Source organism: Littorina saxatilis, linkage group LG10 (assembly GCF_037325665.1).
Source record: "Littorina saxatilis isolate snail1 linkage group LG10, US_GU_Lsax_2.0, whole genome shotgun sequence".
Taxonomy (NCBI): domain Eukaryota; kingdom Metazoa; phylum Mollusca; class Gastropoda; order Littorinimorpha; family Littorinidae; genus Littorina; species Littorina saxatilis.
The window spans coordinates 9,687,339-9,715,320 of record NC_090254.1 but is presented as its reverse complement, the minus strand read 5'-3'; the positions used below and the strand labels follow the sequence as shown (position 1 = coordinate 9,715,320).

The 27,982-nt window shown below is 41.6% G+C and overlaps 2 protein-coding genes across 3 annotated transcripts in view; one reads left to right on the top strand and one right to left on the bottom strand.

Annotated features, from left to right (window-relative positions):
- Nucleotides 1-2,399: 2,399 nt before the first annotated feature.
- Nucleotides 2,400-10,758, bottom strand: LOC138978124 (protein-S-isoprenylcysteine O-methyltransferase-like). Its single transcript, XM_070350767.1, has 4 exons — nucleotides 10,547-10,758; nucleotides 6,974-7,232; nucleotides 4,511-4,728; nucleotides 2,400-2,941 (listed from the first exon to the last, which is right to left on the bottom strand). The coding sequence occupies exons 1-4, from the start codon at nucleotides 10,748-10,750 to the stop codon at nucleotides 2,759-2,761; spliced, it is 864 nt and encodes a 287-aa protein (XP_070206868.1). The 5' UTR covers nucleotides 10,751-10,758; the 3' UTR covers nucleotides 2,400-2,758.
- A 2,051-nt stretch (nucleotides 10,759-12,809) lies between these two features.
- The window catches only part of LOC138978128 (ultra-long-chain fatty acid omega-hydroxylase-like), a 40,037-nt gene continuing 24,864 nt past the window's right edge, over nucleotides 12,810-27,982 (top strand). The window contains exons 1-5 of one of the 2 annotated variants that reach the window (XM_070350775.1): nucleotides 12,810-13,041; nucleotides 14,333-14,480; nucleotides 20,012-20,199; nucleotides 21,537-21,661; nucleotides 24,606-24,668. In XM_070350775.1, coding sequence (XP_070206876.1) covers nucleotides 12,874-13,041; nucleotides 14,333-14,480; nucleotides 20,012-20,199; nucleotides 21,537-21,661; nucleotides 24,606-24,668 — 692 coding nt within the window. In that variant the 5' untranslated portion in view covers nucleotides 12,810-12,873. Of the gene's footprint in view, nucleotides 13,042-14,332; nucleotides 14,481-20,011; nucleotides 20,200-21,536; nucleotides 21,662-23,553; nucleotides 23,617-24,605; nucleotides 24,669-27,982 lie in introns of both variants that reach the window. The other variant, XM_070350774.1, reaches the window with a different exon arrangement.

Sequence of the window (27,982 nt, the reverse complement as noted above, 5' to 3'; positions counted from 1 at the left end):
CAAGCAACTGGCCAAAAGCAAAATATTGCTCAGCTAATACTCCTTTCGGAACAAAATAGGCTCTTCAAAGAACGTACTCCTCAAAGAATACATGACAACATGTGCCTTTATCAGAGCGGATGAAATGCTCACAATTTTAAATGCAAACACATGAAAAACATTTCTCAAACCAGACTAATATCAAAGTAAACAGAATGAACATTGGTCTGAACTGTTCATCATTCTGACTATTTAACTATTGTAAGAGTAAATATCAAAGTAAACAGAATAAACATTAGTCTGAACTGTTCATCATTCTGACTATTTAACTATTGTAAGAGTAAATATCAAAGTAAACAGAATAAACATTGGTCTGAACTGTTCATCATTATGACTATTTAGCCATGGTAAGAGAAGATTAAACACAAATCTACATGATTGTCCAAACTGTTCCATCTTTGTGACTATTAGTCAGTGAAAGCACAGATCTAACACAAATCTGTTTTCAGCACTTTAAATTGCTGTGACAATAAATGTACAGCAACTGTATGTTACAGGTACAGGTTGCATGACTTGCATCAGATGTTGTTCAGCAACATGACCACTAAACCTGAGATTGAGCAATTCGATAAATATAGCTGCACTTGTGTGTGTGTGTGTGTGTGTGTGTGTGTGTGTGTGTGTGTGTGTGTTTGTGTGCATACAGGTGTGTGTGTGTGTGTGTGTCTGTGCGCATACATGTGTGTGTGTGTGTGTTCATACATGTGTGCGTGCATGTGTGTGTGTGCATGTGCATGTGTCACTGCATGTGCGTGTGTTACTCTGTGTGTGTGTGTGTGTGTGTGTGTGTGTGTGTGTGTGTGTGTGTGTGTGTGTGTGTGTGTGTGTGCGTGAGGGGACTTGCACATGAATGTAACTGATAATCATGTACATCAGGTAAAAGTATAAACCACCCAGGAAACAATCATACAAAAACATTATCAACAGATTCCTTTGGCACTTAAACTAAAAGGCTTCCATTTAATTTAAGACTTCTGAACTTAAAACTGTATTTTACAAACCTGCCTTCAGATACATGAATTTTCTTCAAGACAAAAGTATCTTCTCGTACTCAGAAACAAATGTGCGTTTTTGTCAAAAACCTTTCAATCCTGAATCTCAACAAAACAGACTCAAGCCGCAAAAGAAAATAGTTGCCCATGATCACATTAAACAGTGTCCATTCTCTTTTTCTTTGATTGGACCCTTTTGTTAGATCTAGCTTTAAAAACAAGTTGCGTGATGCAAAATTACTACATTTAGTCATCTGTGGGACTCACAGAATAAAATTGAACACACTGCATTTTTTCACACAATTTTTTTTTTATAGCTCGGTCTAGTAAATCGCTCACACTCTCACGTAAAAAAACTTTGAGAAATTGACAAGCCCGTATTGCCATTTGTGGCGCTTGCGCATAACAGGAAAGCGCACTTTTCTTTATTCGTTTTAACTTTCTGAGATTGTTTTTAATCCAAACATAACAGAAATGATAAAGAATAAGATGAAATCATTTTTGATCAATTACTACAATTTTTATTTTAATTAGAATCTTCAGATTTTTTATGTCCAAACTCATGAATTAATTTTAAAGCTTCCCAGCTGAAATGCAATCCCACAGTCCGGGCTTCATTGAAGATTGCTTGACCAAAATTTCAATCAATTTGATCGAAAAGTGAGGGTTTCACAAAAAGCCGGATATGACATCATCAGAGACATTTATAAAAAATAAAAATAAAAATTCTGGGGATATCATACCCAGGAACTCTCATGTAAAGTTTCATGAAGATCGTTCCGGTAGTTTTTTCTGAATCGCTCTACACTGTCATACACACACACACACAGACACACACATACACCACCACCCTCTTCTTGATTCTCCGTCTATGTTAAAACATTTAGTTAAAACTTGACTGAATGTAATGATACAACGTTACAAGCAGAAATAAAAGTTACCAGGACAAAATAGATACATGTACATTCTTTATCACCCTTTTCAGTTACAACAAAAACAAAACTGCCAGCCACCATAATCCTTCCAACTAAAACAATTCCAAAATGTGTAACATTAGACAAATAGTGTCATGACCAGACTACAAAGATCGTATTGTGACCAGTTCTACAATCATTTTGGCTTTATCACTATAATTCAAATTTCTTTGCTGTACAGAGCAAAATCCTTCAACCTTGACAAAAATGCTTTTTTAAATTCAACTGGAGTTCATCCACACTTGAAATCTACTGCTGACATCACTCCTATCCTCACAGATCCATCAACATCATCAAGTTCATACGTGTATCTAAAAGCTAGAGTTACTGTTTTTTCTCTCATAAATAAGGACAAAGAGCAAGAAAAAACAGGACTGTTTTATATTTACATGGGTGCAACCTGGAAAATTCCAAAAACCGGCAAAAGTTGGGGTCCAGCTTTTTTAGTATTTAAAATGCAAAAAAAACCCTCTCCTGGAACAAAAACATCGGCAGCCGATGAAACCAAAAACCGGCTGCCGGCGTGTAGCCGGCAGAGTTGCACCCATGTATTTACAGCACATCTTGAACATTCATCTCTTTTTCCCCCGTCTTCTCAGAAAACACCATCACCATTCATATCTATCTACCATCACTCCTCTAAGGCAACATGGTGGGCAGGTGCTTCACGTACCATTGCACAGGTACGGATGCACCTAATGCACCAAGGTGGACAAACTTGTATCACAAACGCCTCTACACCTGCTCCCACTATCAAACCTGCCATCTGTACCCTTGGATGAATGGTAGACCTGTAGGCACTCGGCGCTGGTATTCCAAGTAATCTTCCCCGAAAAAGTTCAGCAGATAAATTTCCTCTTCGTAAATTCGTTCGTTGAAAAATCGCCATGATACGATAGTATAGCCAATCAGACAGCAAGGATTGCACAGCATAATCTGAAACAATAAGGCATGCATTCAGAAACTATATATACATTTGCCAATAGATCAAATAGGGGGAAAGAGCTGTAGTATGTGTGTGGCCTAAATAAATAACAGTCCAACTCAAAAGTAAACTCAAAAGTACATATCACTGGTAACAACATTGAACAACTGTAAATCATTTGAATTCCTACAGCAAAAACAGATGACACACACTTACAGTGTTTTTGCTTGTTTTTGCTTGTAAATTACACACACAAGACATCATACAAGATACCTGTCACACAGACGATATGGCATTCGATCATTGCTTACACTCCCAGACCAACCACACTGAAAGGGGAGAGGGGAGGGGGGGGGAGGATGGAGAGAGGGGTGACAGGGGTGAAGGTGACATGGAGGCATCTCCCGGTCTTGACCTTTTGTGTTGGATCAGTCAGGCTAAATTACTAGGTATGAGGACATGATACAAGTGTTTATCAGACTATTTTTCTGAAAAAAGCAAACAAAATATCCGGAATCAAAAAACAGGAATGGTAAGTTACTGGAGCAAACTTTATGTATCCAATAATTTATTTATTTATTTATGACTGTTTTTCCGTCTTCAGAATGCATGTGCCTGTAGTTGGTATGAGTGAGTGCGTCGCGTTCTCGTTCTCTGCGAGTGTATGAGTCCGAATGTCTTGGTCCTTGTCGATTTGTGTTTCGTATAATGTTCACTATGTATTGTATATTTTGTAAGCGCCTAGGGCTATATTTAGATTAGGCACACAAATGTTCATAATAATAATAATATTAATAATTTGTGTCCATTTTTGTTTAATTCTAATCTCAATGTAAAAATCTGTCCATTATTATTGCCAGAGACTAAGCTGTAAGTAAGCATCAGCAACAATTTTGAACCTAAGTTTATTATCTTTGTTTGTCTGTCTGTCTACTTGTGATTGTTTTGTTTTGTCATAAATTAAACGTTTCAATTACTTACTGTTCTTGATTTTTGGCTCACGTAAGTGTAGCCTATGCGATCGTAACTTTGTCTGTCTGTGCGTGTGTGCGTGTGTGCGTCTGTGGTAGAAACTTTAACATTTGAAGACGTCACATTATGGCGTAAGAGGGTTAGACGTCACGCGAAGGAATTACTGAAAGTCTCGGTCATTGTTATTTTGAGCGGGCCGAGACTAGTTGGCAGTCGTGTCCCTGTAAGTTACAGGCTACATGCAGACAGACAGATCTAGATCTAGTGTCTCGCTTTCTTGCACAGTGTCACCTATGCTTACTGTGTGTGTGTGTGTGTGTGTGTGTGTATGTGTGACGGAGTGATTGAGTTTGTGTTACTGTTTGTCGATTTCTTACGTGAGCCTTGAAGGCTTCGCCTTTTGTTGTTCTAAATTTTGGAACATTAGAAGTCTATCTGATTTGGGATTTGTTTTAGAATTTGTGGAATCCAGCGAATCTGGATGTACGGTTTCATCCATGAATATATATCAAACCAACATGCAGAACCTTATGAAAATGGCAAGCTGAATTAAAAAACACACCTGCCTTTCCTATGCATAGTTTATAACTAAAATATGTCAAACCCACCTGAGTGCCAATGGACCAGTAGAACCAGCCTACGTAGGACGGATGGCGAAAGAGTTTGTAGACACCGTTGGTGACCAGCCGATGGTCTTGGTGCTTTGTGTGCTGGACGTAATGGTTGAAGTTCCTGCCTGCAGTGAACATGCTAGCTTTTCGCAAAGCCTCCCCACCAATAGTAATGATCAGGCCCAGGATGTTGAGGAATCGTACTTGCTTCATGCCTGCAGGGAGAGAGGTGATCAAGTTGTTCATGGAGTGTCTCAATTAATTTTTATTTATTTATTTTATTTTATGCTGCTTGTTATCACGCGCATATTTCAACATACGGATTCAAGGCGCAGGGATTTATTTATGCCGTGTGAGATGGAATTTTTTTACACAATACGTCACGCATTCACATCGGCCAGCAGATCGCAGCCATTTCGGCGCATATCCTACTTTTCACGGCCTATTATTCCAAGTCACACGGGTATTTTGGTGGACATTTTTATCTATGCCTATACAATGTTGCCAGAAAAGACCCTTTTGTCAATCGTGGGATCTTTAACGTGCACACCCCAATGTAGTGTACACGAAGGGACCTCGGTTTTTCGTCTCATCCGCAAGACTAGCACTTGAACCCACCACCTAGGTTAGGAAAGGGGGGAGAAAATTGCTAACGCCCTGACTCAGGGTCGAACTCGCAACCTCTAGCTTCCGAGCGCAAGTGTGTTACCACTCGGCCACCCAAATTAACTGGGCCAAGTTGACTACGTGAAGTATACTTTGCGAAGCTGGCTGCACAGAGCTTTAGCACTTTCTTTCTTTCTTTCTTTATTTGGTGTTTAACGTCGTTTTCAACCACGAAGGTTATATCGCGACGAGGGAAAGGGGGGAGATGGGATAGGGGAAAGGGGGGAGATGGGATAGAGCCACTTGTTAAGTGTTTCTTGTTCACAAAAGCACTAATCAAAAAATTGCTCCAGGGGCTTGCAACGTAGTACAATATATGACCTTACTGGGAGAATGCAAGTTTCCAGTACAAAGGACTAAACATTTCTTACATACTGCTTGACTAAAATCTTTACAAACATTGACTATATTCTATACAAGAACCACTCAACAAGGGTAAAAAGTGAAGAATTTTATGGGTGAGAAAAGGAAAGTAAAAGGACTTTGGGGAGGTTGAAATAGAGAAGAAACAAGAAAAAGATCCTAATTAGGTTCACGGCATCGAGAGTGATGCGACCTTCTCTCAGAAGTTAGTAGAGAAGGCTCCCCCATCCACCACCCGGGGGACGCGCCTCTACGCCAATTAGGGGGCGCGAGGAGCTTTAGCACTGGGGTTTGGGAAAAAAGACTTTGCAAAGTCTTGGCGAAGTCGACTTCTGGCTTACTTAAGGACCGCCTTTAGGAATGAGGAGCTTTGCAAGTTACTAAAACCTGGGACCTCGCTAATGCTGCTATCAATTTATTTCTTTGGCAAATTTTCTGAAATGGTCATCGACATTTTTGTCAATTTTATTCAGTTTTAAGAAGTCCTTGGAGTTATCTTTTACCCACGGTGACGCAGATGTGCCAAAATGACAGCAAAGTTTTCAGCAATTTAAAGAAGTTTCAATGTTTTGCTTGGTCTTGTGCCTGCGTGTACACACAGAAGGGGATCATTAAGGCACTAGCAGGTCTGCACATAATTAAGTTTAGATCAGAAAAATCTTCACCCTCAACCCACCAGGTGGGGCGGAGATGTAGCTCAGTCGGTAGCGCGCTGGATTTGTATCCAGTTGGCCGCTGTCAGCGTGAGTTCGTCCTCACGTTCGGCGAGAGATTTATTTCTCAGAGTCAACTTTGTGTGCAGACTCTCAAGTGCGCACGAAAAAGATCCTGTAATCCATGTCAGAGTTCGGTGGGTTATAGAAACACGAAAATACCCAGCATGCTTCCTCCGAAAATGGCGTATGGCTGCCTAAATGGCGGGTACAAAATGGTCATACACGTAAAATTACACTCGTGCAAAAAACACGAGTGTACGTGGGAGTTTTAGCCCAGGAACGCAGAAGAAGAAAAAGAACCCACCAGGTACGGCCCGGATTTGAACCCCAAACCTTTCACATCCTTACCACTAAACCACATGCCGAGTCTGCTTAATACGTTTCTTTTTTCTTAGATTGCGTGCAGATTAGAACTTGATCGAGAGGACAGCACGTTCCGCCCTGCAGTCCGGACTGACGATCTAACAGCGAACGACAAGAAGAAGAACTTGATCGAGAGGACAGCACGTTCCGCCCTGCAGTCCGGACTGACGATCTAACAGCGAACGACAAGAAGAAGAACTTGATCGTTATTCACTGTGACACCAACAGCGTTTCCACTGGTTGTTCCCGATGAGTCAAATCTCTGCTTGCCTCAACTTCCAAGGAATTCGACTCTTCCACAGCCCACAAAATCCCGACAGAGCTATTAATGAACATCGTCTAAAGCAAGTACCTGGAAAGAAAAACCACTCCAAAGTAAATTCAGTCCAGCTGGCCAGTGCAGCCAACTGGTATTCTCGACTGTGGTCAAGGAGGAAGGACTCTAGGGTCAAGGAACGAGTGTTGGTGGCTGCCGTGGTGAAATACTCTGACCAGTGGAAGAAGGTGAGAGCAGTGAAGTACCAGCCAAACACGCTCCAGGAACCTCCGTAGAATGTAATCAGCACTCCTGAAGCAAACGCCACGCCTAGGTTGCCAGCACGTACCGCAATCTGCACACACAGAGCAAGTTCAGTCAGGGTTTGGTACAGCGAAACCCCCCCCATTTAACGTACAAATTCCAAACACCAGTGAAAATCAGGTCTTAACAAGAGGCGAAGCCATCAAGGCTCACGTAAGAAATCGACAAACAGTAACACAAACTCAATCACTCCGTCACATATACACACACACACACACACACAGAGAAAGAGCATAGGTGAAACTGTGCAAGAAAGCGAGACACTAGATCTAGATCTGTCTGTCTGCATGTAGCCTACTTACAGGGACACGACTGCCAACTAGTCTCGGCCCGCTCAAAATAATAATGACCGAGACTTTCAGTACTTCCTTCGCGTGACGTCTAACCCTCTTACGTCATAATGTGACGTCAATGTAATGTGACGTCTTCAAATGTTAGAGTTTCTACCACAGACATACACACGCACGCACGCACATACGCACGCACGCACAGACAGACAAAGTTACGATCGCATAGGCTACACTTACGTGAGCCAAAAAGGAGGTAGTCTTAAAATGATGGTCAACTTATTGTGGAACTACCAATTTAATTCAAGACCTCCAAACACCTGTGAAAGTCAGGTCTTAAAATGGAGGTAAATGTAAGTCTTAAAATGATGGTAAGTTTATACTTTAGAGGTTATGAACAGCAAAACCGGCACGGTTGGCCTAGTGGTAAGGCGTCCGCCCCGTGATCGGGAGGTCGTGGGTTCGAACCCCGGCTGGGTCATACCTAAGACTTTAAAATTGGCAATCTAGTGGCTGCTCCGCCTGGCGTCTGGCATTATGGGGTTAGTGCTAGGACTGGTTGGTCCGGTGTCAGAATAATGTGACTGGGTGAGACATGAAGCCTGTGCTGCGACTTCTGTCTTGTGTGTGGCGCACGTTAAATGTCAAAGCAGCACCGCCCTGATATGGCCCTTCGTGGTCGGCTGGGCGTTAAGCAAACAAACAAAAAAATGAACAGCAAATGTAGAGACCATGATGCAGTCCTTACAGGGAGATTCTACTGTATGCACAATTTAGTATCACGACATACACATTAGCAAGATCTAGATCAGCACTTTTCAAGACGTGTACGGAAACGTGTACGGGTAACGTCATCAAATCTAGTTTTAACGTCACGCGTTTGCCAAGATCTGCAGTCTTTGTGGGAGCAAAACAACGTATGCATTTGGAACATTGGAGAAAAAAGTGAGTCACGGGTGACGCAGTATCTACATGTACACGTACAGGTTTTTGCTACACGTTCGACCATGATCTAGAACACTGTATTGTACTTGGGTACACTAGTGAACACTGACTCGGCCTGACATTTTTGGATAGGTTGAGGGTGTACAGGGATGAGCTTAACACTATCCTCATATCACTGAAACTAAAAGTAAAAACATCGATAAACACATCTGACTATAGTATATGGCCTAAACCTAGAATTACAGCAATGTGATAAGGCTCATTCTGATAGGCTCTAGCTGTCCCAGAAAAACAACAACAACTAAAGGTCCCAAAAAGAAAGAAAGAAAAAAAAAAAAAAAAAAAAAAAAAAAGACGAAAGAGGCAAAAAAGATGGGTTGAAGCAGCCTTGCATGCAACTGAGGTCAAAAAAAAAAAAAAAAAAAAAAAAAAAAAAAACCAACTAAAGGTACATGTGAACAAAACCAGAGGAATCATCATCCAACAGTACTGGCAGCACTAAGAGTTTTTGAGGAAGAGTTTTTATGCACCACATGTACTTGTGTAAGAAAACAACAAGATTGCAGAATTCTATTTGCCTCGTTGTCTAAATAGAGAATACTACATGGCTTGCTGTGTCGTACCAGATTTACACGAGTTTGTTTTTTAAAATATATTGAACTGCGAGCGAAAGCGAGCTGTTCACTATTTGAAAAAGCAACGAGTGTAAATCTGGTACGACACAACAAGCCATGTAGTATTCTGTTTATCCTACATACATGTACTGTACTTACGTGTATTTGACTGAAAATGTCCTGCAGTCGAGGCAGCTAAATTGAAGACGCTTGTTTTGGAACCTCGATCTCTTCTAAAGCCTCGTGCAATCTATTACATCAAAGCAAAGAAACGTCACTCTGAAAGTGTGGCGTGACGTGTTAGTTCTAAAGATTCATCGAGGGTAATTAGCGAGCGCAAATTTTGTTTCTATAATGACGTTTGTCTCGGTGACTTTGGCATCATAAGCAGTGGAAAAACAGGTCCTTGCCAGACTTGCTGGACATGACCTCATTTACATGATATACACACGTGTGATTTGAACGATTATCTCACGGGTGTCTCTCTCACACATATATATGTAGGATAATAACTTATTAATAAGCATGGGAAAACTGTTCTGTAAATTAAAAACAAGAGCATTAGTTTTACTTTGAAGATGATGACGTCTTCTAAGTTAATCTAACCGAACAGCCTCAAGAGTAGACTTGACGCACACTATAGCTGGCAAAATCTACCCTCAAAATATGACCCCGATTGTGACATAGTTGTTGTTACTTTCACCGCCAGGCAGTGCTACCTTTTTGTGTATTTGTTTTCCCATGCAACTTTGTGAACAGCCCCTCACTGGCCTCAACTGATCAAGTCAAGTCAAACATGTTTTTGTAGCCAGGGCAATTAATTGAACCTATACATATTAATTGTTGGTATCTTCTTCTTCCATTAGACGCCCAGGGTCAACATTCTGACTATTAATGACGCCTGAGTAGGCATGCTGGGTATTTTTGTGTTTCTACAACCCACCAAACTCTGACATGGATTACAGGATCTTTTCCGTGCCCACTTGGTCTTGTGCTTGCGTGTGTACACACGGAGGGGGTTAAGTCACTATAGCAGGTCTGCACATAAGTTGACCTGGGAGATCGGAAAAATCTCCACTTTTAACCCACCAGGCGGCAGCGACGGGGATTCGAACTCACGACCTTCCGATTAGGAGGCCGACGTCTTACCACCATGCCACTGCGCCCGTCTAGATCCAACTGAACTATTGTCCTCTGGGAACAACACTGACATTTATTTGCCTTGTTAGCTTATGGAAAATAATAGAATGCTGTAAACTCGAACAAGAAATCAGATTCAGAGTTTGAAATTTAAACAGGGTAGACACAACTTCATTTGCCTTGGACAGAGCTTTTCTGGCTGTTTGTCGACCACGAAGAAAGGAATCTATTTTCTACAGTGTCGCCGTCACACAGTCGCCTGTTTTTATGTTCTCTAGGGTTTCCCCCCCGCTTGTTGGGAAGGGAATAGAGAGAACGAAATACGAAGGCGAAGGAGAAAGTGATTGTTTCACACGTACCTTGTACGTGTCTCTTTCTTGCATGTACACGAGAACCAATACTCCATTGTACACGACCGCATACAGCAAGACAACGAACACTTGAAATTCTCCCCATAGGTAGCTCGTCGTTTGGCTTATACCAACAATAATTGGAAGCAGACAAGCAAACGCACCGACCAGGAAGGTGCTCAGGCTCAATCTTGCTTGCCTGATCAACGCCATCTTGACAAACAACACCGCAGCAACGTAAACTTTCTTATTTCATTGGTCCAATTTGACAACTTCGTCTATAAGAGTCACGTCCCTTGTCCGTTTCGTCTGCTGTTGGTTGTGGCTTAATGGTAAAACATTAAATACCCCACCCCCCCCCCCCCCCCCGCCTGACCTAAATCATACCGTTCCCATCATTTGCGTGTGTGTGTGTGCGCGCGTGTGTGTGTGTGTGTGTGTGTGCGTGCGTGTGTGTGTGTGTGTCAGTGTGTGTCTTGTCTTTCCATTATTTGCCCACAATCAGCAGTAGTGTGTGTGTCAGTGTGTGTGTGTGTGTGGGTGTGCCGTGTGTGGGTGTGCCGGGTGTGTGTGTGTGTGTGTGTGTGTGTGTTTCGGTGTGTATGTTTGTGTGTACTATATGTGTTTAATCAAGGCGACGTTGGTTATGAGTCACATGATACATGTAATTAGAATAGACATCATCCTTATTTGAACACGTTGACCTCATATTATATATCTTATATTGAGTTTGTTATTACACATGCCAAAGTCCGTCAACACTCAGTAATGCTTATACAATCAGTATCATTTTCAAATGGAGTGTAGAAAAACAAAAGAGGAAAGGGGTTTACATCATTCTCTCCAAAAAAAACAAGACTCTTTTGACCAGAATTTCAACATTAACTAGACAAAACAGGGGGCATCAATAGCAACTGTTGACTGTTTTAAAAATGCAAGTACATGTATATTACTTGCTGAAAGTTGGGGTATATATTTATATTGATATGAGTCTATGATCAAAGTAGACTGTTTTATAAAGTGCATCAGCAATGTTTTGAAATCATATTTTCAGGTATATTTTTGACATTACCATTGTCAATCTGCTACTCAGTTGTAACTCTCTATCGAAACTCACCCAATCATCTCTCTCTCTCTCCGTCTCTCTCAGTCTCTCTCTCTCTCTCTCTCTCTCTCTCTCTCTCTCTCTCTCTCTCTCTCTCTCTCTCCGTCTGTGCGAGTGTGTGTGAGGATGTGTGAAAGAGAAAGTGTATAGTATGCTTCCATTAACAAGCACATTTTTGAATTTTTTATTTTTATTTTGTTATACTTTTCCCTGCATGATTTTGTTTTATTTGATTTTTTGTGTGTGATTAATTTTTTATTTTTTATTCTTCATACTTGTTCTTTGTTTCATGTGTGTATTATAGTAGGGACTAGCTGTAAGAAAGGACCATATGGACCTAATGCTATCATCCCTCGGTAATAAAGTTTTCGAGTTCGAGTTCGAGTTCGAGTTCTCTCTCTCACTCTCTCTCTCTCTCTCTCTCTCTCTCTCTCTCTCTCTCTCTCTCTCTCTCTCTCTCTCTCTCTCCGAGTCTCAGGGTGAGGTGGGATGGTTCAAAAAAACAAACTCGCGTGTATGCATATGCCACAACCCTCGTAAATAAATCTTCTCTTAACTTCTTTATGATTATCTGTGAGAAGTTTGCTACTCCATATTGTTGAAAACTGAGCTTAACAAAATCATGTATGCTCCTGTTCTGATTTAGAAAAAAAGGAACAAAATAAATTCTGTGAGGTTTTTCTGCTGCAATCTACGTCTCTAAATTTGCAGAACTTGTCCTTGTGAGTATACCGAAAAGTCATTTGAAATACCATTCGAGTTACGGAAGGAACTGAAAAGGTGCGTTTTGAAAAAAATATGACATCGGAAATTTTTCAGAACGAAACTGACAAACAAAGGAAGACCAAAAGTATGCTTTTTACCGCTTTGGCCAAAGAAACAAATGATGAAATCATGCTGTTTTGGAGCTCATCAGTTCCGTCGATTAGTGCCACAACTCAAATTAATTCTATGCATTGATAAAAGTGACTTGTATCAAATATTACTCAATAATGGTACTGGATTCTGAGCTTTGAATTTACTACGCTAAAGTTTGAGCTGCGAGTTCAAGCTGCATAGCAACCAGATCGCTTCTGGCGGAGTACATGTACCATCATTATTTGTCACCGATGCACCACATCGGGAAGTTCCGGTACCTCTCGGAAAATCCCCGAAGAACAGAGTGTCCTCGATTCGATTCGAGTCGAGATTGCGCGAAGCTCTGTGGTAGCCAAGTGCACATGTTGTGAACATGGAAGACAACCTGTCTCTCCTCAAAACCACCGTGCTGTTTTCTGTGATTGGCTATGTCCTGTATAGGGTGGTTGCAGCAATTCAGAATTTTCGATCCTATGCCAAGCTTTTCAATGACTGTCCGGGAGAGACAGAATTTCACTGGCTGTACGGGAGCTTGCACAAGGTAAGGCGCTGTCTAGAGCTCTGACAAATTACAACTCTAAGAGCATGACACGAGAGCATGTCCAGAAAAACGGTGGAATGCGTAAAGCCAAGGTGCATGCGCACCTATCACAGTGCGTGTGTACTACCACTACTAATAGTAATGTACGGCTCCGTGCCCTAGTGCGCGTGTACCAGAAATGTACTTTAATGAGTTCGCCGCACTCCCTCACTTCTGGTTGCAGGAAACTAGGATACACATTGACGAACATGTATTGTACACCTGCAAGAGCACACACACCGCCAGAGGGAACACACACACACCTGTGCACACACATGCAGACACACACATGCAGACACACACACACACACAGTGACACGCACACAAACACACACACACTTAGTGCGCCTGTACCAGTAATGTCTGTACCTTAATGATTTCTGCATACCCAGAACCCTCACTTCTGAGTGTAGGAACATGTAGAATACACATTGAGGTCAGAACACACACCTGAGAGCACACAAACTACTAGAGGGCAAACATACGTATTATATGTGTGTGTGTGTGTGTATATGATCACAAACGCACAAACACACACACACACACACACACACACACACACACACACACACACACACACACACACACACACATTAATGTCAAACTTCAGCATTCAGTAGGGATAGTCACAGCCCTGGCTGATAAAAGTTCAGTCATTGAGGGACTGGGTGGCCGAGTGGTAACACACTTGCGCTCGGAAGCGAGAGGTTGCGTGTTCAGGCCTGGGTCAGGCCGCAATTTTCTCCCCCCTTTCCTAACCTAGGTGGTGGGTTCAAGTGCTAGTCTTTCGGATGAGACGAAAAACCGAGGTCCCTTAGTGCACACTACATTGGGGTGTGCACGTTAAAGATCCCACGATTGACAAAAGGGTCTTTCCTGGCAAAATTGTATAGGCATAGATAAAAATGTCCATCAAATACCCGTGTGACTTGGAATAAAGTGTAAAAAAAATGCCATCTCACACGGCATTAAGTCTCAGGGCTTGGAAACATGAATACACGCATGCAGGAAAAAAAAAAAAAAATGGGTAGCGCCGTATACTGTATGGCAGCTCGCTTTCCCCAGGGAGAAAGCAGCCCGAATTTCTGTGAGGTTACCCTCATGGACTATATAAAATCTTATCCCTTATACTTATCTTATCTTATACGTACATGATGTCAAGTTCAACTCAACAACAAACATTACTAAAAGTTAGCAGTTTACCACTCACATTAGCTCATATACTAATTATCGTGATAACATTATTTTTCAGTTCCCAGGACCGAACGAGGCAGGCATCAAGTATGACACAGATATGATGGTGAAACGTCCGCGTTTTTCACGAGTTTGGGCTGGCCCATTTGTGCCCGTCTTGCTTCTCTACCATCCTGATCTCGTCCGCATTTTGCTGAAGTCTTCAGGTAAAAAAGATTCAATAACAATAATAACAATAACAGCACTTTATTGTCCATTAAAATATTACATAAAAATGGAAATTTTTCTTCGGCACACCCTGTCTGCCTGTAAACGATTATAACAACAATTGTATAGGACGACACACATAAAACATAAAACATAAAAGGGATACAATCAAATATGATATTGCACTATGTAAATTTACCCTCTCATATCACAGGAGTTGGGTTTCACAGCCGAGTAATCACATTACAAATATTTCCCACACACCTTCACATGTACACATTGTTTGTTTTTTCCCAGCCGACCAGCCTCTACGTGATGCGAGAAGAATTTAAAATGGTGACTGCAGAAGGCAGGAATGACTTTTTAAACTGGTTTTTGCGTGCCAAAGGGACCTTATAACGTTTACCTGAAGGGAGAATTTCGAAACAGGGGTTGAGAGGATGGATCGGATCACGGCAAATTTTGAGAGCTTTCCGCTTAATGCCAGCTTGGTAGAGACCGGTCAGCTGTCGTTGGGGTTGCCCAACAAGCTTGCTAGCCGTCGCAACAATGCGGTGGAGTTTAGCTTTGGGATAGAGCCACTTGTCAATTGTTTCTTGTTCACAAAAGCACTAATCAAAAATTTGCTCCAGGGGCTTGCAACGTAGTACAATGTATTACCTTACTGGGAGAATGCAAGTTTCCAGTACAAAGGATTTCTTACATACTGCTTGACTAAAATCTTTACAAAAATTGACTATATTCTATAGAAGAAACACTTAACAAGGGTAAAAAGAGAAACAGAATCCGTTAGTCGCCTCTTACGACATGCTGGGGAGCATCGGGTAAATTCTTCCCCCTAAACCGCGGGGGGTTTGAAAAGAATGGGTCACACATGATTTGAAGATCTTACAATGAGCAAGTAAAACATGCTGCGGAAATATTTTTTAAACTTATGCGCAGTAAAACAACAGACCCATATTGTACCTCAGCAATCTCCATTTAAGTGTTCTTGCAAGATGCATGATATCATGTTTTTTTACCAGTTTATTTTATTTCAGAAATACATGAGCATTTCTGTTTTTCTGCAGAATAACTGAATAATGCCAAAATGCTGAAGAAAAAGTGTAAAAAGTTTTTCTGCAGTAAAACAACATCACCGTTTTACTGCAGCATTCTTGATTTCAATTTTACTGCAGTAAAACTGTTTTACTGCAGAAAAAAACATTGCTCTCGCGAAAGATGACATTATGCAGAAATGCTGCAGAAAAGACAGTTTTTCTCCAGCATTTCGGTTTTTCTGCAGAATAACTGAATAATGTCATAATCCGCCAAGAGCCAGTACAAAATGCTGCAGAAAAAATAAAAACAGGTTTTCTGCAGTAAAACAACAGCACCGTTTTACTGCAGCATTCTTGATTTCAATTTTACTGCAGTAAAATGTTTTGCTGCAAAAAAAATCGCTGCTTCGGCGAAAGATGACATTATCCAGAAATGCTGCGGAAAAGACAGTTTTTCTCCAGCATTTTGCTTTTTCTGCAGAATAACTGAATAATGTCATAATCCGCTAAGGATAGTCTTGCAGAAAAGATGTGATAGGCAATGAAGTATACAGTGGAACCCCCAAATTAAGACTCCCTCCTTTTTAAGACCTGATTTTCCCAGACTTTTAGAGGTCTTAAAGGCGAGGTTCCACTGTACATGTATCTTGAAAAGAATCTTTACTTTCTTTATTTGGTGTTTAACGTCGTTTTCAACCACGAAGGTTATATCGCGACGGGGAAAGGGGGGAGATGGGATAGAGCCACTTGTCAATTGTTTCTTGTTCACAAAAGCACTAATCAAAAATTTGCTCCAGGGGCTTGCAACGTAGTACAATGTATTACCTTACTGGGAGAATGCAAGTTTCCAGTACAAAGGACTTAACATTTCTTACATACTGCTTGACTAAAATCTTTACAAAAATTGACTATATTCTATAGAAGAAACACTTAACAAGGGTAAAAAGAGAAACAGAATCCGTTAGTCGCCTCTTACGACATGCTGGGGAGCATCGGGTAAATTCTTCCCCCTAACCCGCATGGGGTTTGAAAAGAATGGGTCACACACGATTTGAAGATCTTACAATGAGCAAGTGAAAGATGCTGCGGAAATATTTTTTAAACTTATGCGCAGTAAAACAACAGACCCATTGTACCTCAGCAATCTCCATTTAAGTGTTCTTGCAAGTTGCATGATATCATGTTTTTTTACCAGTTTATTTTATTTCAGAAATACATGAAAATTCCAATAAAAGATTCCTTTATTCCCCTGTTAAAAACAATTTTTCTGCGGCATTTAAAATGCCTTGGAATGTTGCAGTTGTTGTCACCATTCACTAAGGACAGAGCAGTTTAAAAAGGACCAGCAGTGCTTACATTAGATTTAAAACGGAAACTGTGCAGGTGTGATTCATGCTTTGTGAATCTGGCAAATGCAGGCGACAAAGGCACAAAGCCTGACATAGGGATATCTTGCGCATGCCTGACGGTGTACAGAGCAGGCTGACAGTGAGGTATTGTTAAGCCCGCTACTAACTACAGCCGAACCAAGCTGAACTCGGTTCGGCGAACGTTCGGCGAATGTTACACCGTGTCTTGTTCAGTGTACAAACTAGCGGCGAATGTTTTGGTGACACCGGTCACATGATCAAGAAATATCACGTGCGAAGACACGTGATCAGTTGACAGCGTTAATAATAGCCGCCATTATTGTCACTCTTTAAGGATGAAGATAAACAAATATTCAACCAATGAAAAGTCAGTTCGTCTAAGGTTACAGTGACGCGCTGCAAGGTTTGCAGGAGTGAATCGCCGAACCTCGAATGTTAATGCAGCTGCAACCCCCAAAAAAGGGAATCCCCTGATTTGATGACATCGTGCAACGTTCGCCAAACCTAGTTCGGCTTGGTTCGGCTGTAGTTAGTAGCGCGCTTTCGATGTTGTAAACCAGAAAAACATACCTCACCTCTGATCCCTCCCCTCCCTCCCTCCCCTCTCTCTCTCTCTCTCTCTCTCTCTCTCTCTCTCTCTCTCTCTCTCTCTCTCTCTCTCTCTCTAATATATATCATTATTTGACTATTTGATTTTTTGGGGCTAATTATTGTTGTCCTTTCTTTCCAGTTTTATATTGGTACATGTAGTTTAAAGGCCCAGTCTGCCTCAAATGATTTACAGAACGATTTAAATGTTCTCGTGAAAAAAGCAATTCTAACCTTATGGAGCACACTTGCAATAGCATTTAAATGACACAGTTTGTTTTAATCGCTATTTACCTTGCGTAAACCACACACCAGATTTCGTGGTTTATTTTACCCCTGAGCCATTGTGAACCTGTGTCACACACTTTCCTTTTTTTCACAATTTTGTCGTCAGTTTGTGATTTCATTGCGACTCGCTATATCTGCAGTAGCACGTAATTATGACTCTGAATCTAAAATGCAACAAACGACTGCGAGTCACATGAACTTATCAGCGGCGGTTGGCTTCAGAAGCAAGCGCTATGCAGAAAATTTGACTGCTTGCGGAAACACGACCTTTGCGTGACCTGCTTCCGGCTCCCTTTCTTAAAACTTTAAAACTCCTGATCTTGTGTCGATGAAAAAAGAAATCTTTTATGATTAAAGAATATTTGTGTTACAAGCTGTCAATTTATTATTTAGATTTTAAAAGTTAGTTCTAGCGCCTAAACGAGGCGTCCGATTGTGGTACTAGACAATCCGGCTGGCCACGCAAAAATAAATTCTTTGAAAAATGCTCGCTCTTTACGGAGGGCACCTAGGATGTTGTCAAGCGGTGAGTGTTTAAACGAAAGGGTGTTTGTACTGTGTGTAAAAGCCAGACAGTGTCTGTGACCAGAAACTGATGGTTTACGTGAAGCTGTGTGTCCGCAGCCTTTAAAAAATATGATCTTCATTTTTCATCAGTTTTCGTTATACAGCGAGTAAATAATTTTTCACGAAATTTTTCACATAGAAGTGACCAAAGCAAAGGAGACAGACTTTTTGTGAAAAGCAGATATCAGGACCGTTTCAAACATTAACAATAACAATAATGAACTTCAGTTGATAATGTTAAAACATATCGATCGAGAATACTTGTCTGAATGTGGCACACTTAATTTGCACCAAACCCCTGAATAAACAGACCTGCGTTATGCACCAATATACCACATACTGATAAAAAGATTAAAGTCGAGCAGGTTTAATGTCAGTCAAGGCCATTCTGCACTCGTTATTTTTGTAAGTAACTGCATGATAAGATATGGACTGAGACAACCTTCATGCAGCTGTGTCTGGCTTTCGGAAGATTCTACTTCTAGTACAGGTCCCCGTTTCTCAACCGCACTCCCGCACAGCGGCAGCCATTCACACACACAACACCATTCAGTGACAGAATTGTACATAAAAGCTGCCGTCTCAATAAGTTGAATACCGGCACGGTTGGCCTAGTGGTAAGGCGTCCGCCCCGTGATCGGGAGGTCATGGGTTCGAACCCCGGCCGGGTCATATCTAAGACTTTAAAATTGGCAATCTAGTGGCTGCTCCGCCTGGCGTCTGGCATTATGGAGTTAGTGCTAGGACTGGTTGGTCCGGTGTCAGAATAATGTGACTGGGTGAGACATGAAGCCTGTGCTGCGACTTCTGTCTTGTGTGTGGCGCACGTTATATGTCAAAGCAGCACCGCCCTGATATGGCCCTTCGTGGTCGGCTGGGCGTTAAGCAAACAAACAAACAAACAAACAAAGTAAGTTGAATTACCCAAACCTAACATATGAAACGTTCATGAGAATTAAAAAGGATTCCTTTGATAATACATTGTATTGCTTTTGTCCAGATCATGGAATATGTAACTGTTCTTTGAAGATCTGAAGTCAAGCAGTCTTAAAATGGAGGTGTTATTTACAGACTTCATGAATAAAAATAAAAAAGTAAAAAAAGTAAGAGGGGTGGGTCTTAAAAGGCCCCTGCACATGAATTCGAATGAAGGTTGAAGACATTGTGACTTGAATAGAGCTGGAATTTCCTGTCAAATTGACAGGGTAAACTCTTGATAATACCAACCAGCTTACAGCTTAGACCAACAATGTAGATGTGAGGGGTAGGGGGGGGGGGTAATGGTTTCAAATTGTAACCAACACCATAGACTGAACGAGGAATTAATTTCACCTTCCAGCGACACTGACAGTTCTAATTTAACTGTATGCTAATGCAATCCGTAAGAATTACATGTGGTTTGGTTTTACTAAATGTCAGAGCTGGGATCAGATGATTTTGCTACTCATGCGGACAACTGTAATGTTTATAATAGGTGAAAAAGAATTCAGGAATATTTTGGGTTAAAAAAAATGTAGAGTCTAGTTTCACTTACTTTTACGTTCACGTTTTTTTGTTGAAGATTGGTTTTTGAGCAATTTGGCAGCGTGGACAAGCAGAGTGCCAATAATATGTTTTAATTGTCAAATATTCATTCAGTTTCAACTTTAATTAAGATTTTGCTGCGTTAATTTTCAGCCCCCAAGCCTCGAGGAGGGTTCATTGCGTCCGTGTACGAGATGGGCTTGGGCTGGCTGGGTGAGGGACTCCTCATCAGCAATGGAGCCAGGTGGGCTCGAAGCCGTCGTCTGCTGACCCCCGCCTTCCACTTCGACATCCTGAAACCCTACATCCACATCAAGAACCAGGCTGCCAACATTCTTCTGGTTCTGTTACATTGCGTATTATTGTCATCCATGGCAACGTAAATGTCAGTAGGTGTTTGTAATGCGGAACCAATCCTGAAGATAAGAAAGAAAGGTCTACAAAAAAAGATATGTTCATGCAGAATTATCTTTCGCTGACTTCTTGTGTTTTTGTTCAGTAACGATATTTATTGTTCAACAAGATATTTACAGTGGATTTTCTGTTCACAATTAACGAACCTCTTTAAATTTAGCTGCATTCATTTTTAAGACTCAATTTTCCGAGATGTTTCTAGGTAAAAACAAGTCGCGTAAGGCGAAATTACTACATTTAGTCAAGCTGTGGAACTCACAGAATGAAACTGAACGCACTGCATTTTTTCACAATGACCGTAGTCCGCTGCTTGTGCAAAACGGAGTGAAACTGACGAGCCTGTTCAGCGCGGTAGTGGTTTCGCTGTGCTGCATAAGCACGCTTTTCTGTACCGACTCTTCGTTTTAACTTTCTGAGCGTGTTTTTAATCCAAACATATCATATCTATATGTTTTTGGAATCAGGAACCGACAAGAAATAAGATGAAATTGTTTTTAAATCGATTTCGGAAATTTAATTTTGATCATAATTTTTATATTTTTAAGTTTCAGAGCTTGTTTTTAATCCAAATATAACATATTTATATGTTTTTGGAATCAGAAAATGATGAAGAATAAGATGAACGTAAATTTGGATCGTTTTATAAAAAAAACCATTTTAATTACAATTTTCAGATTTTTAATGACTAAAGTCATTAATTAATTTTTAAGCCACCAAGCTGAAATGCAATACCGAAGTCCGGCCTTCGTCGAAGATTGCTTTACAAAAATTTCAATCAATTTGATTGAAAAATGAGGGTGTGACAGTGCCGCCTCAACTTTTACAAAAAGCCGGATATGACGTTCACAAAAGTATTTATCGAAAAAATGAAAAAAAACGTCCGGGGATATCATTCCCAGGAACTCATGTAAAATTTCACAAAGATCGGTCCAGTAGTTTGGTCTGAATCGCTCTACACACACACACGCACAGACACACACACACACACACACACACACACACACACACACACACACACACACACACACCATGACCCTCGTCTCGATTCCCGCTCTATATTAAAACATTTAGTCAAAACTTGACTAAATGTAAAAAGGGGGGTGCCGTGTCTGAATATAGAACTGATTTTGTCAGAGTGTTTTAGTGTTTGTTTAGTTAAGGGGTTTTTACTGTACTATCTTTTTTTCTTTCTTGTTCAGTAAGAATAAAGTGTTCAACAAGAGAGATCTATACATGCCAAACAATCGATCGAATATGATTTCAGGACAAATTGCAGCAGATTTCCGAAGAAAAGAAATCCTTTGACGTTTTTCAACATGTCAGCCTGTGTCTTTTTGACATTCTCCTGCAGTGTGCCTTTGCCCATAACAGCAACTGCCAGACCTCGGGGTGAGTCTTCATGCCATGATTCAGACGGGCGCAGTGGCCTAGTCGATAAGACGCTGGCCTCCTCGCGTGTTGGAATCCCGGCCGCGTCTGGTGGGCTAAGGGTAGAGATTCTTTGGATTTCCCAGGTCAACTTATGTGGAGACCTGCTAGTGCCTCATCCCCCTTCGTGTGTACACGCAAGCACCAGACCAAGTGCGAACAGAAAAGATCCTGCAACTCCTGTCAGAATTCGGTGGGTTATAGAAACACAAAAATACCCTGAAAGCGGTGTATGACTGCATGCATGCCTAAATGTCAGGGTGTGTCATACACATAAAAACACTTTCCTGCAAAAAACACAAGTGTACATGGGAGTTTCAGCTCATAAACGCAGAAGAAGAAAAAGCATACAATGATTCGCAGGTTCCTGCCTGTGGGTGCCGGGAAGGTTACAACCGATGGCATACTCCAGATTGCAGATAAGCATATTTTATCCTACATACGTGAGAGAGACACCCGTGAGATAATAATCGTTCAAATCACACGTGTGTACAGTATAACATGTAAATGAGGTCATGTCAAGCAAGTCTGGCAGGGACCTGTTTTTCCACTGCTTATGGTGCCAAAGTCACCGAGACAAACGTCATTATAGAAACAAAAATTGCGCTCGCTAATTACCCTTCATGAATCTTTAGAACTAACACGTCACGCCACACTTTCAGAGTGACGTTTCTTTGCTTTGACGTAATAGATTGCACGAGGCTTTAGAAGAGATCGAGGTTCCAAAACAAGCGTCTTCAATTTAGCTGCCTCGACTGCAGGACATTTTCAGTAATATACACGTAAGTACAGTATGTAGGATAAACAGAATACTACATGGCTTGCTGTGTCGTACCAGATTTACACTCGTTGCTTTTTCAAATAGTGAATAGCTCGCTTTCGCTCGCAGTTCAATATTTAAAAAACGAACTCGTGTAAATCTGGTACGACACAGCAAGCCATGTAGTATTCTCTATATCTGCAGTATAGGCGTAGTATATTTAGCTGAAAAAGTGATACAGGGGAACCTGCCTATAACGACCACACAGTGGGCTGACCAAAACTGGTCGTTATTCACAGGAGGTCGCTGTGGATCCTTTGGAGTGGTCTTTGTTGGCAAGTTAATTGTCGTTATCAAGAGGTGGTGGGCGGGGATGTAGCTCAGTCGGTAGCGCGCTGGATTTGTATCCAGTTGGCCGCTGTCAGCGTGAGTTCGTCCCCACGTTCAGCGAGAGATTTATTTCTCAGAGTCAACTTTGTGTGCAGACTCTCCTCGGTGTCCGAACACCCCCCGTGTGTACACGCAAGCACAAGACCAAGCGCGCACGAAAAATATCCTGTAATCCATGTCAGAGTTCGGTGGGTTATAGAAACACGAAAATACCCAGCATGCTTCCTCCGAAAGCGGCGTATGGCTGCCTAAATGGCGGGGTAAAAACGGTCATACACGTAAAAGCCGTGGGAGTTTCAGCCCATGAACGAACAAACAAACTCAAGAGGTGGTCGCCCGGGCAGGTTCAACTGTACATCTGTTCTTGTTACAATTGAATGTTTTATTCTACTGAATAAAGTGTGATACAAGGGAAACCAGAGGTTCGTTTTCTGTAAAAGATCAACCATTAGACCAAGAGAACAAAAGCGCTACTCAAATAGCTAGTGTTGCAGAACGTAACAAGAGACTAGAATTGTTTCATGTTCTTGATGTTTTGCATTTTCTATTGTTCTAGAGAGAGTATGAGGCACTGAAATCGATTCATGTTAACGTTACAGCGTTTTGTAACATGCCTTATTGTCTATTTTTCAGAGCAAGTGTAAGGTGCCGGAATTTGTTCATGATGTTGTGTTATGGTTGTTTTATTGTGTATTTTTTTCAGAGAGAATGACCCATTCGTTCAGAGTGTTAATGATCTTGTTGCCATGTGGAGTGAACGATCGCTGTAAGTTTTTCATTGGCCTTCTGAAAGGCTCTTTGTGTAAGGCCTAAAAAAAAAATAGATGTGGTTACGGTAACCCGACCTACCCTATTTTTAGGGGCCGACCCTATAACTTTTTATTACATTTGTCAAAAAAACAAAAAACAAGAGGCGAAGCCATCAAGGCTCACGTAAGAAATCGACAAACAGTAACACACACACACACACACACACACACACACACACACACACACACACACACACACACACACACACAGACACACACACACACAGACACACACAGACACACACACACACACACACACACACACACACACACACACACACACACACACACACGAGAAAGAGCATAGGTGAAACTGTGCAAGAAAGCGAGACACTAGATCTAGATGTTTGTCTGCATGTAGCCTACTTACAGGGACACGACTGCCAACTACGACAAACTCTATGGACCCATGGAGAGCCTCCGGCGTACAGCAGCCTTCATCAGGGCCTCCGGAGTTGCTGTCTGAGCGAACGACGAAGAAGAAGAAGTCTCGGCCCGCTCAAAATAATAATGACCGAGACTTTCAGTACTTCCTTCGCGTGACGTCTAACCCTCTTACGCCATAATGTGACGTCAATGTAATGTGACGTCTTCAAATGTTAGAGTTTCTACCACAGACATACACACGCACGCACGCACATACGCACATACGCACGCACGCACAGACAGACAAAGTTACGATCGCATAGGCTACACTTACGTGAGCCAAAAACGAGTGCAGAAAACGCAATGAAAGCGAAATCGCCCGAGTCGCACACTTATTTCCCTGTCAAGTAGGTTTAATTTGTACACATTAGAAAAAAAAGAAAAGAAAAAAAAAGTAATTGCCTACCTTCCTACCCTATTTTTTTTGGCTATGTTACCGTAACCACACCTATTTTTTTTTTTGGCCTAATCTGTGACACGCTGTATTAACTGTGTTCTACTCTGGAATGTACCTGTTCAGGGAGAAGGACAAATATGTACAAAATGTGGGACATCTCATCGCCATGTGGGTTGAGCGTGCACTGTGAGTTGGTTGCGATCAGGATCATGCTTTCTTTTTATTCATCCTCTCCTTGGAGCACTGTTTGCTGTGTTCACTTTAACATTCACTTTAACAGCTTTGATTGATGGTCCTAGCACTGTTTGTTGTGTTCCCTTTAACAGCTTTGACTGATGGTCCTAGCACTGTTTGCTGTGTTCACTTTAACAGCTTTGATTGATGGTCCTAGCACTGTTTGCTGTGTTTCCCTTTAACAGCCTTGATTGATGGTCCTAGCACTGTTTGCTGTGTTCACTTTAACAGCTTTGACTGATGGTCCTAGCACTGTTTGCTGTGTTCCCTTTAACAGCTTTGATTGATGGTCCTAGCACTGTTTGCTGTGTTCACTTTAACAGCTTTGATTGATGGTCCTAGCACTGTTTGCTGTGTTCACTTTAACAGCTTTGACTGATGGTCCTAGCACTGTTTGCTGTGTTCACTTTAACAGCTTTGATTGATGGTCCTAGCACTGTTTGCTGTGTTCCCTTTAACAGCTTTGACTGATGGTCCTAGCACTGTTTGCTGTGTTCACTTTAACAGCTTTGACTGATGGTCCTAGCACTGTTTGCTGTGTTCACTTTAACAGCTTTGACTGATGGTCCTAGCACTGTTTGCTGTGTTCACTTTAACAGCTTTGATTGATGGTCCTAGCACTGTTTGCTGTGTTCACTTTAACAGCTTTGACTGATGGTCCTAACACTGTTTGCTGTGTTCACTTTAACAGCTTTGACTGTTGGTCCTAGCACTGTTTGTTGTGTTCACTTTAACAGCTTTGATTGATGGTCCTAGCACTGTTTGCTGTGTTCACTTTAACAGCTTTGACTGATGGTCCTAGCACTGTTTGCTGTGTTCACTTTAACAGCTTTGACTGATGGTCCCAGCACTGTTTGCTGTGTTCCCTTTAACAGCTTTGACTGATGGTCCCAGCACTGTTTGCTGTGTTCACTTTAACAGCCTTGACTGATGGTCCTAGCACTGTTTGCTGTGTTCACTTTAACAGCTTTGACTGATGGTCCCAGCACTGTTTGTTGTGTTCCCTTTAACAGCTTTGACTGATGGTCCTAGCACTGTTTGCTGTGTTCACTTTAACAGCTTTGACTGATGGTCCTAGCACTGTTTGTTGTGTTTCCCTTTAACAGCTTTGACTGATGGTCCTAGCACTGTTTGCTGTGTTCACTTTAACAGCTTTGACTGATGGTCCTAGCACTGTTTGCTGTGTTCCCTTTAACAGCTTTGACTGATGGTCCTAGCACTGTTTGCTGTGTTCACTTTAACAGCTTTGACTGATGGTCCTAGCACTGTTTGCTGTGTTCCCTTTAACAGCTTTGACTGATGGTCCTAGCACTGTTTGCTGTGTTCCCTTTAACAGCTTTGACTGATGGTCCTAGCACTGTTTGCTGTGTTCACTTTAACAGCTTTGACTGATGGTCCTAGCACTGTTTGCTGTGTTCAGTTTAACAGGTTTGACTGATGGTCCTAGCACTGTTTGCTGTGTTCCCTTTAACAGCTTTGACTGATGGTCCTAGCACTGTTTGCTGTGTTCACTTTAACAGCTTTGACTGATGGTCATAGCACTGTTTGCTGTGTTCACTTTAACAGCTTTGACTGATGGTCCTAGCACTGTTTGCTGTGTTCACTTTGACTGATGGTCCTAGCACTGTTTGTTGTGTTTCCCTTTAACAGCTTTGACTGATGGTCCTAGCACTGTTTGCTGTGTTCACTTTAACAGCTTTGACTGATGGTCCTAGCACTGTTTGTTGTGTTCACTTTAACAGCTTTGACTGATGGTCCTAGCACTGTTTGCTGTGTTCACTTTAACAGCTTTGACTGATGGTCCTAGCACTGTTTGCTGTGTTCACTTTAACAGCTTTGACTGATGGTCCTAGCACTGTTTGCTGTGTTCACTTTAACAGCTTTGACTGATAGTCCTAGCACTCTTTGCTGTGTTCACTTTAACAGCTTTGACTGATGGTCCTAGCACTGTTTGCTGTGTTCACTTTAACAGCTTTGACTGATGGTCCTAGCATTGTTTGCTGTGTTCACTTTAACAGCTTTTACTGATGGTCCTAGCACTGTTTGCTGTGTTCACTTTAACAGCTTTGACTGATGGTCCTAGCACTGTTTGCTGTGTTTCCCTTTAACAGCTTTGACTGATGGTCCTAGCACTGTTTGCTGTGTTCACTTTAACAGCTTTGACTGATGGTCCTAGCACTGTTTGCTGTGTTCACTTTAACAGCTTTGACTGATGGTCCTAGCACTGTTTGCTGTGTTCACTTTAACAGCTTTGATTGATGGTCCTAGCACTGTTTGTTGTGTTCACTTTAACAGCTTTGATTGATGGTCCTAGCACTGTTTGCTGTGTTCACTTCAACAGCTTTGACTGATGGTCATAGCACTGTTTGCTGTGTTCACTTTAACAGCTTTGACTGATGGTCCTAGCACTGTTTGCTGTGTTCACTTTGACTGATGGTCCTAGCACTGTTTGTTGTGTTTCCCTTTAACAGCTTTGACTGATGGTCCTAGCACTGTTTGCTGTGTTCACTTTAACAGCTTTGACTGATGGTCCTAGCACTGTTTGTTGTGTTCACTTTAACAGCTTTGACTGATGGTCCTAGCACTGTTTGCTGTGTTCACTTTAACAGCTTTGACTGATGGTCCTAGCACTGTTTGCTGTGTTCACTTTAACAGCTTTGACTGATGGTCCTAGCACTGTTTGCTGTGTTCACTTTAACAGCTTTGACTGATGGTCCTAGCACTGTTTGCTGTGTTCACTTTAACAGCTTTGACTGATGGTCCTAGCACTGTTTGCTGTGTTCACTTTAACAGCTTTGACTGATGGTCCTAGCATTGTTTGCTGTGTTCACTTTAACAGCTTTGATTGATGGTCCTAGCACTGTTTGCTGTGTTCCCTTTAACAGCTTTGACTGATGGTCCTAGCACTGTTTGCTGTGTTTCCCTTTAACAGCTTTGACTGATGGTCCTAGCACTGTTTGCTGTGTTCACTTTAACAGCTTTGACTGATGGTCCTAGCACTGTTTGCTGTGTTCACTTTAACAGCTTTGATTGATGGTCCTAGCACTGTTTGCTGTGTTCACTTTAACAGCTTTGATTGATGGTCCTAGCACTGTTTGCTGTGTTCACTTTAACAGCTTTGATTGATGGTCCTAGCACTGTTTGCTGTGTTCACTTTAACAGCTTTGACTGATGGTCCTAGCACTGTTTGTTGTGTTCACTTTAACAGCTTTGACTGATGGTCCCAGCACTGTTTGCTGTGTTCACTTTAACAGCTTTGACTGATG

Bases quoted from the DNA above. Each gene is read 5' to 3' on its own strand.
- LOC138978124 (XM_070350767.1), bottom strand. From the start codon at position 10,750: ATGGCGTTGATCAGGCAAGCAAGATTGAGCCTGAGCACCTTCCTGGTC. The intron at 7,233-10,546 runs GTACGTGTGAAA...CTGTGTGTGCAG, and splicing joins AAGAAAGAGACACGTACAAG to ATTGCGGTACGTGCTGGCAA. The intron at 2,942-4,510 runs GTGGGTTTGACA...TTATTGTTTCAG, and splicing joins ACTGGTCCATTGGCACTCAG to ATTATGCTGTGCAATCCTTG.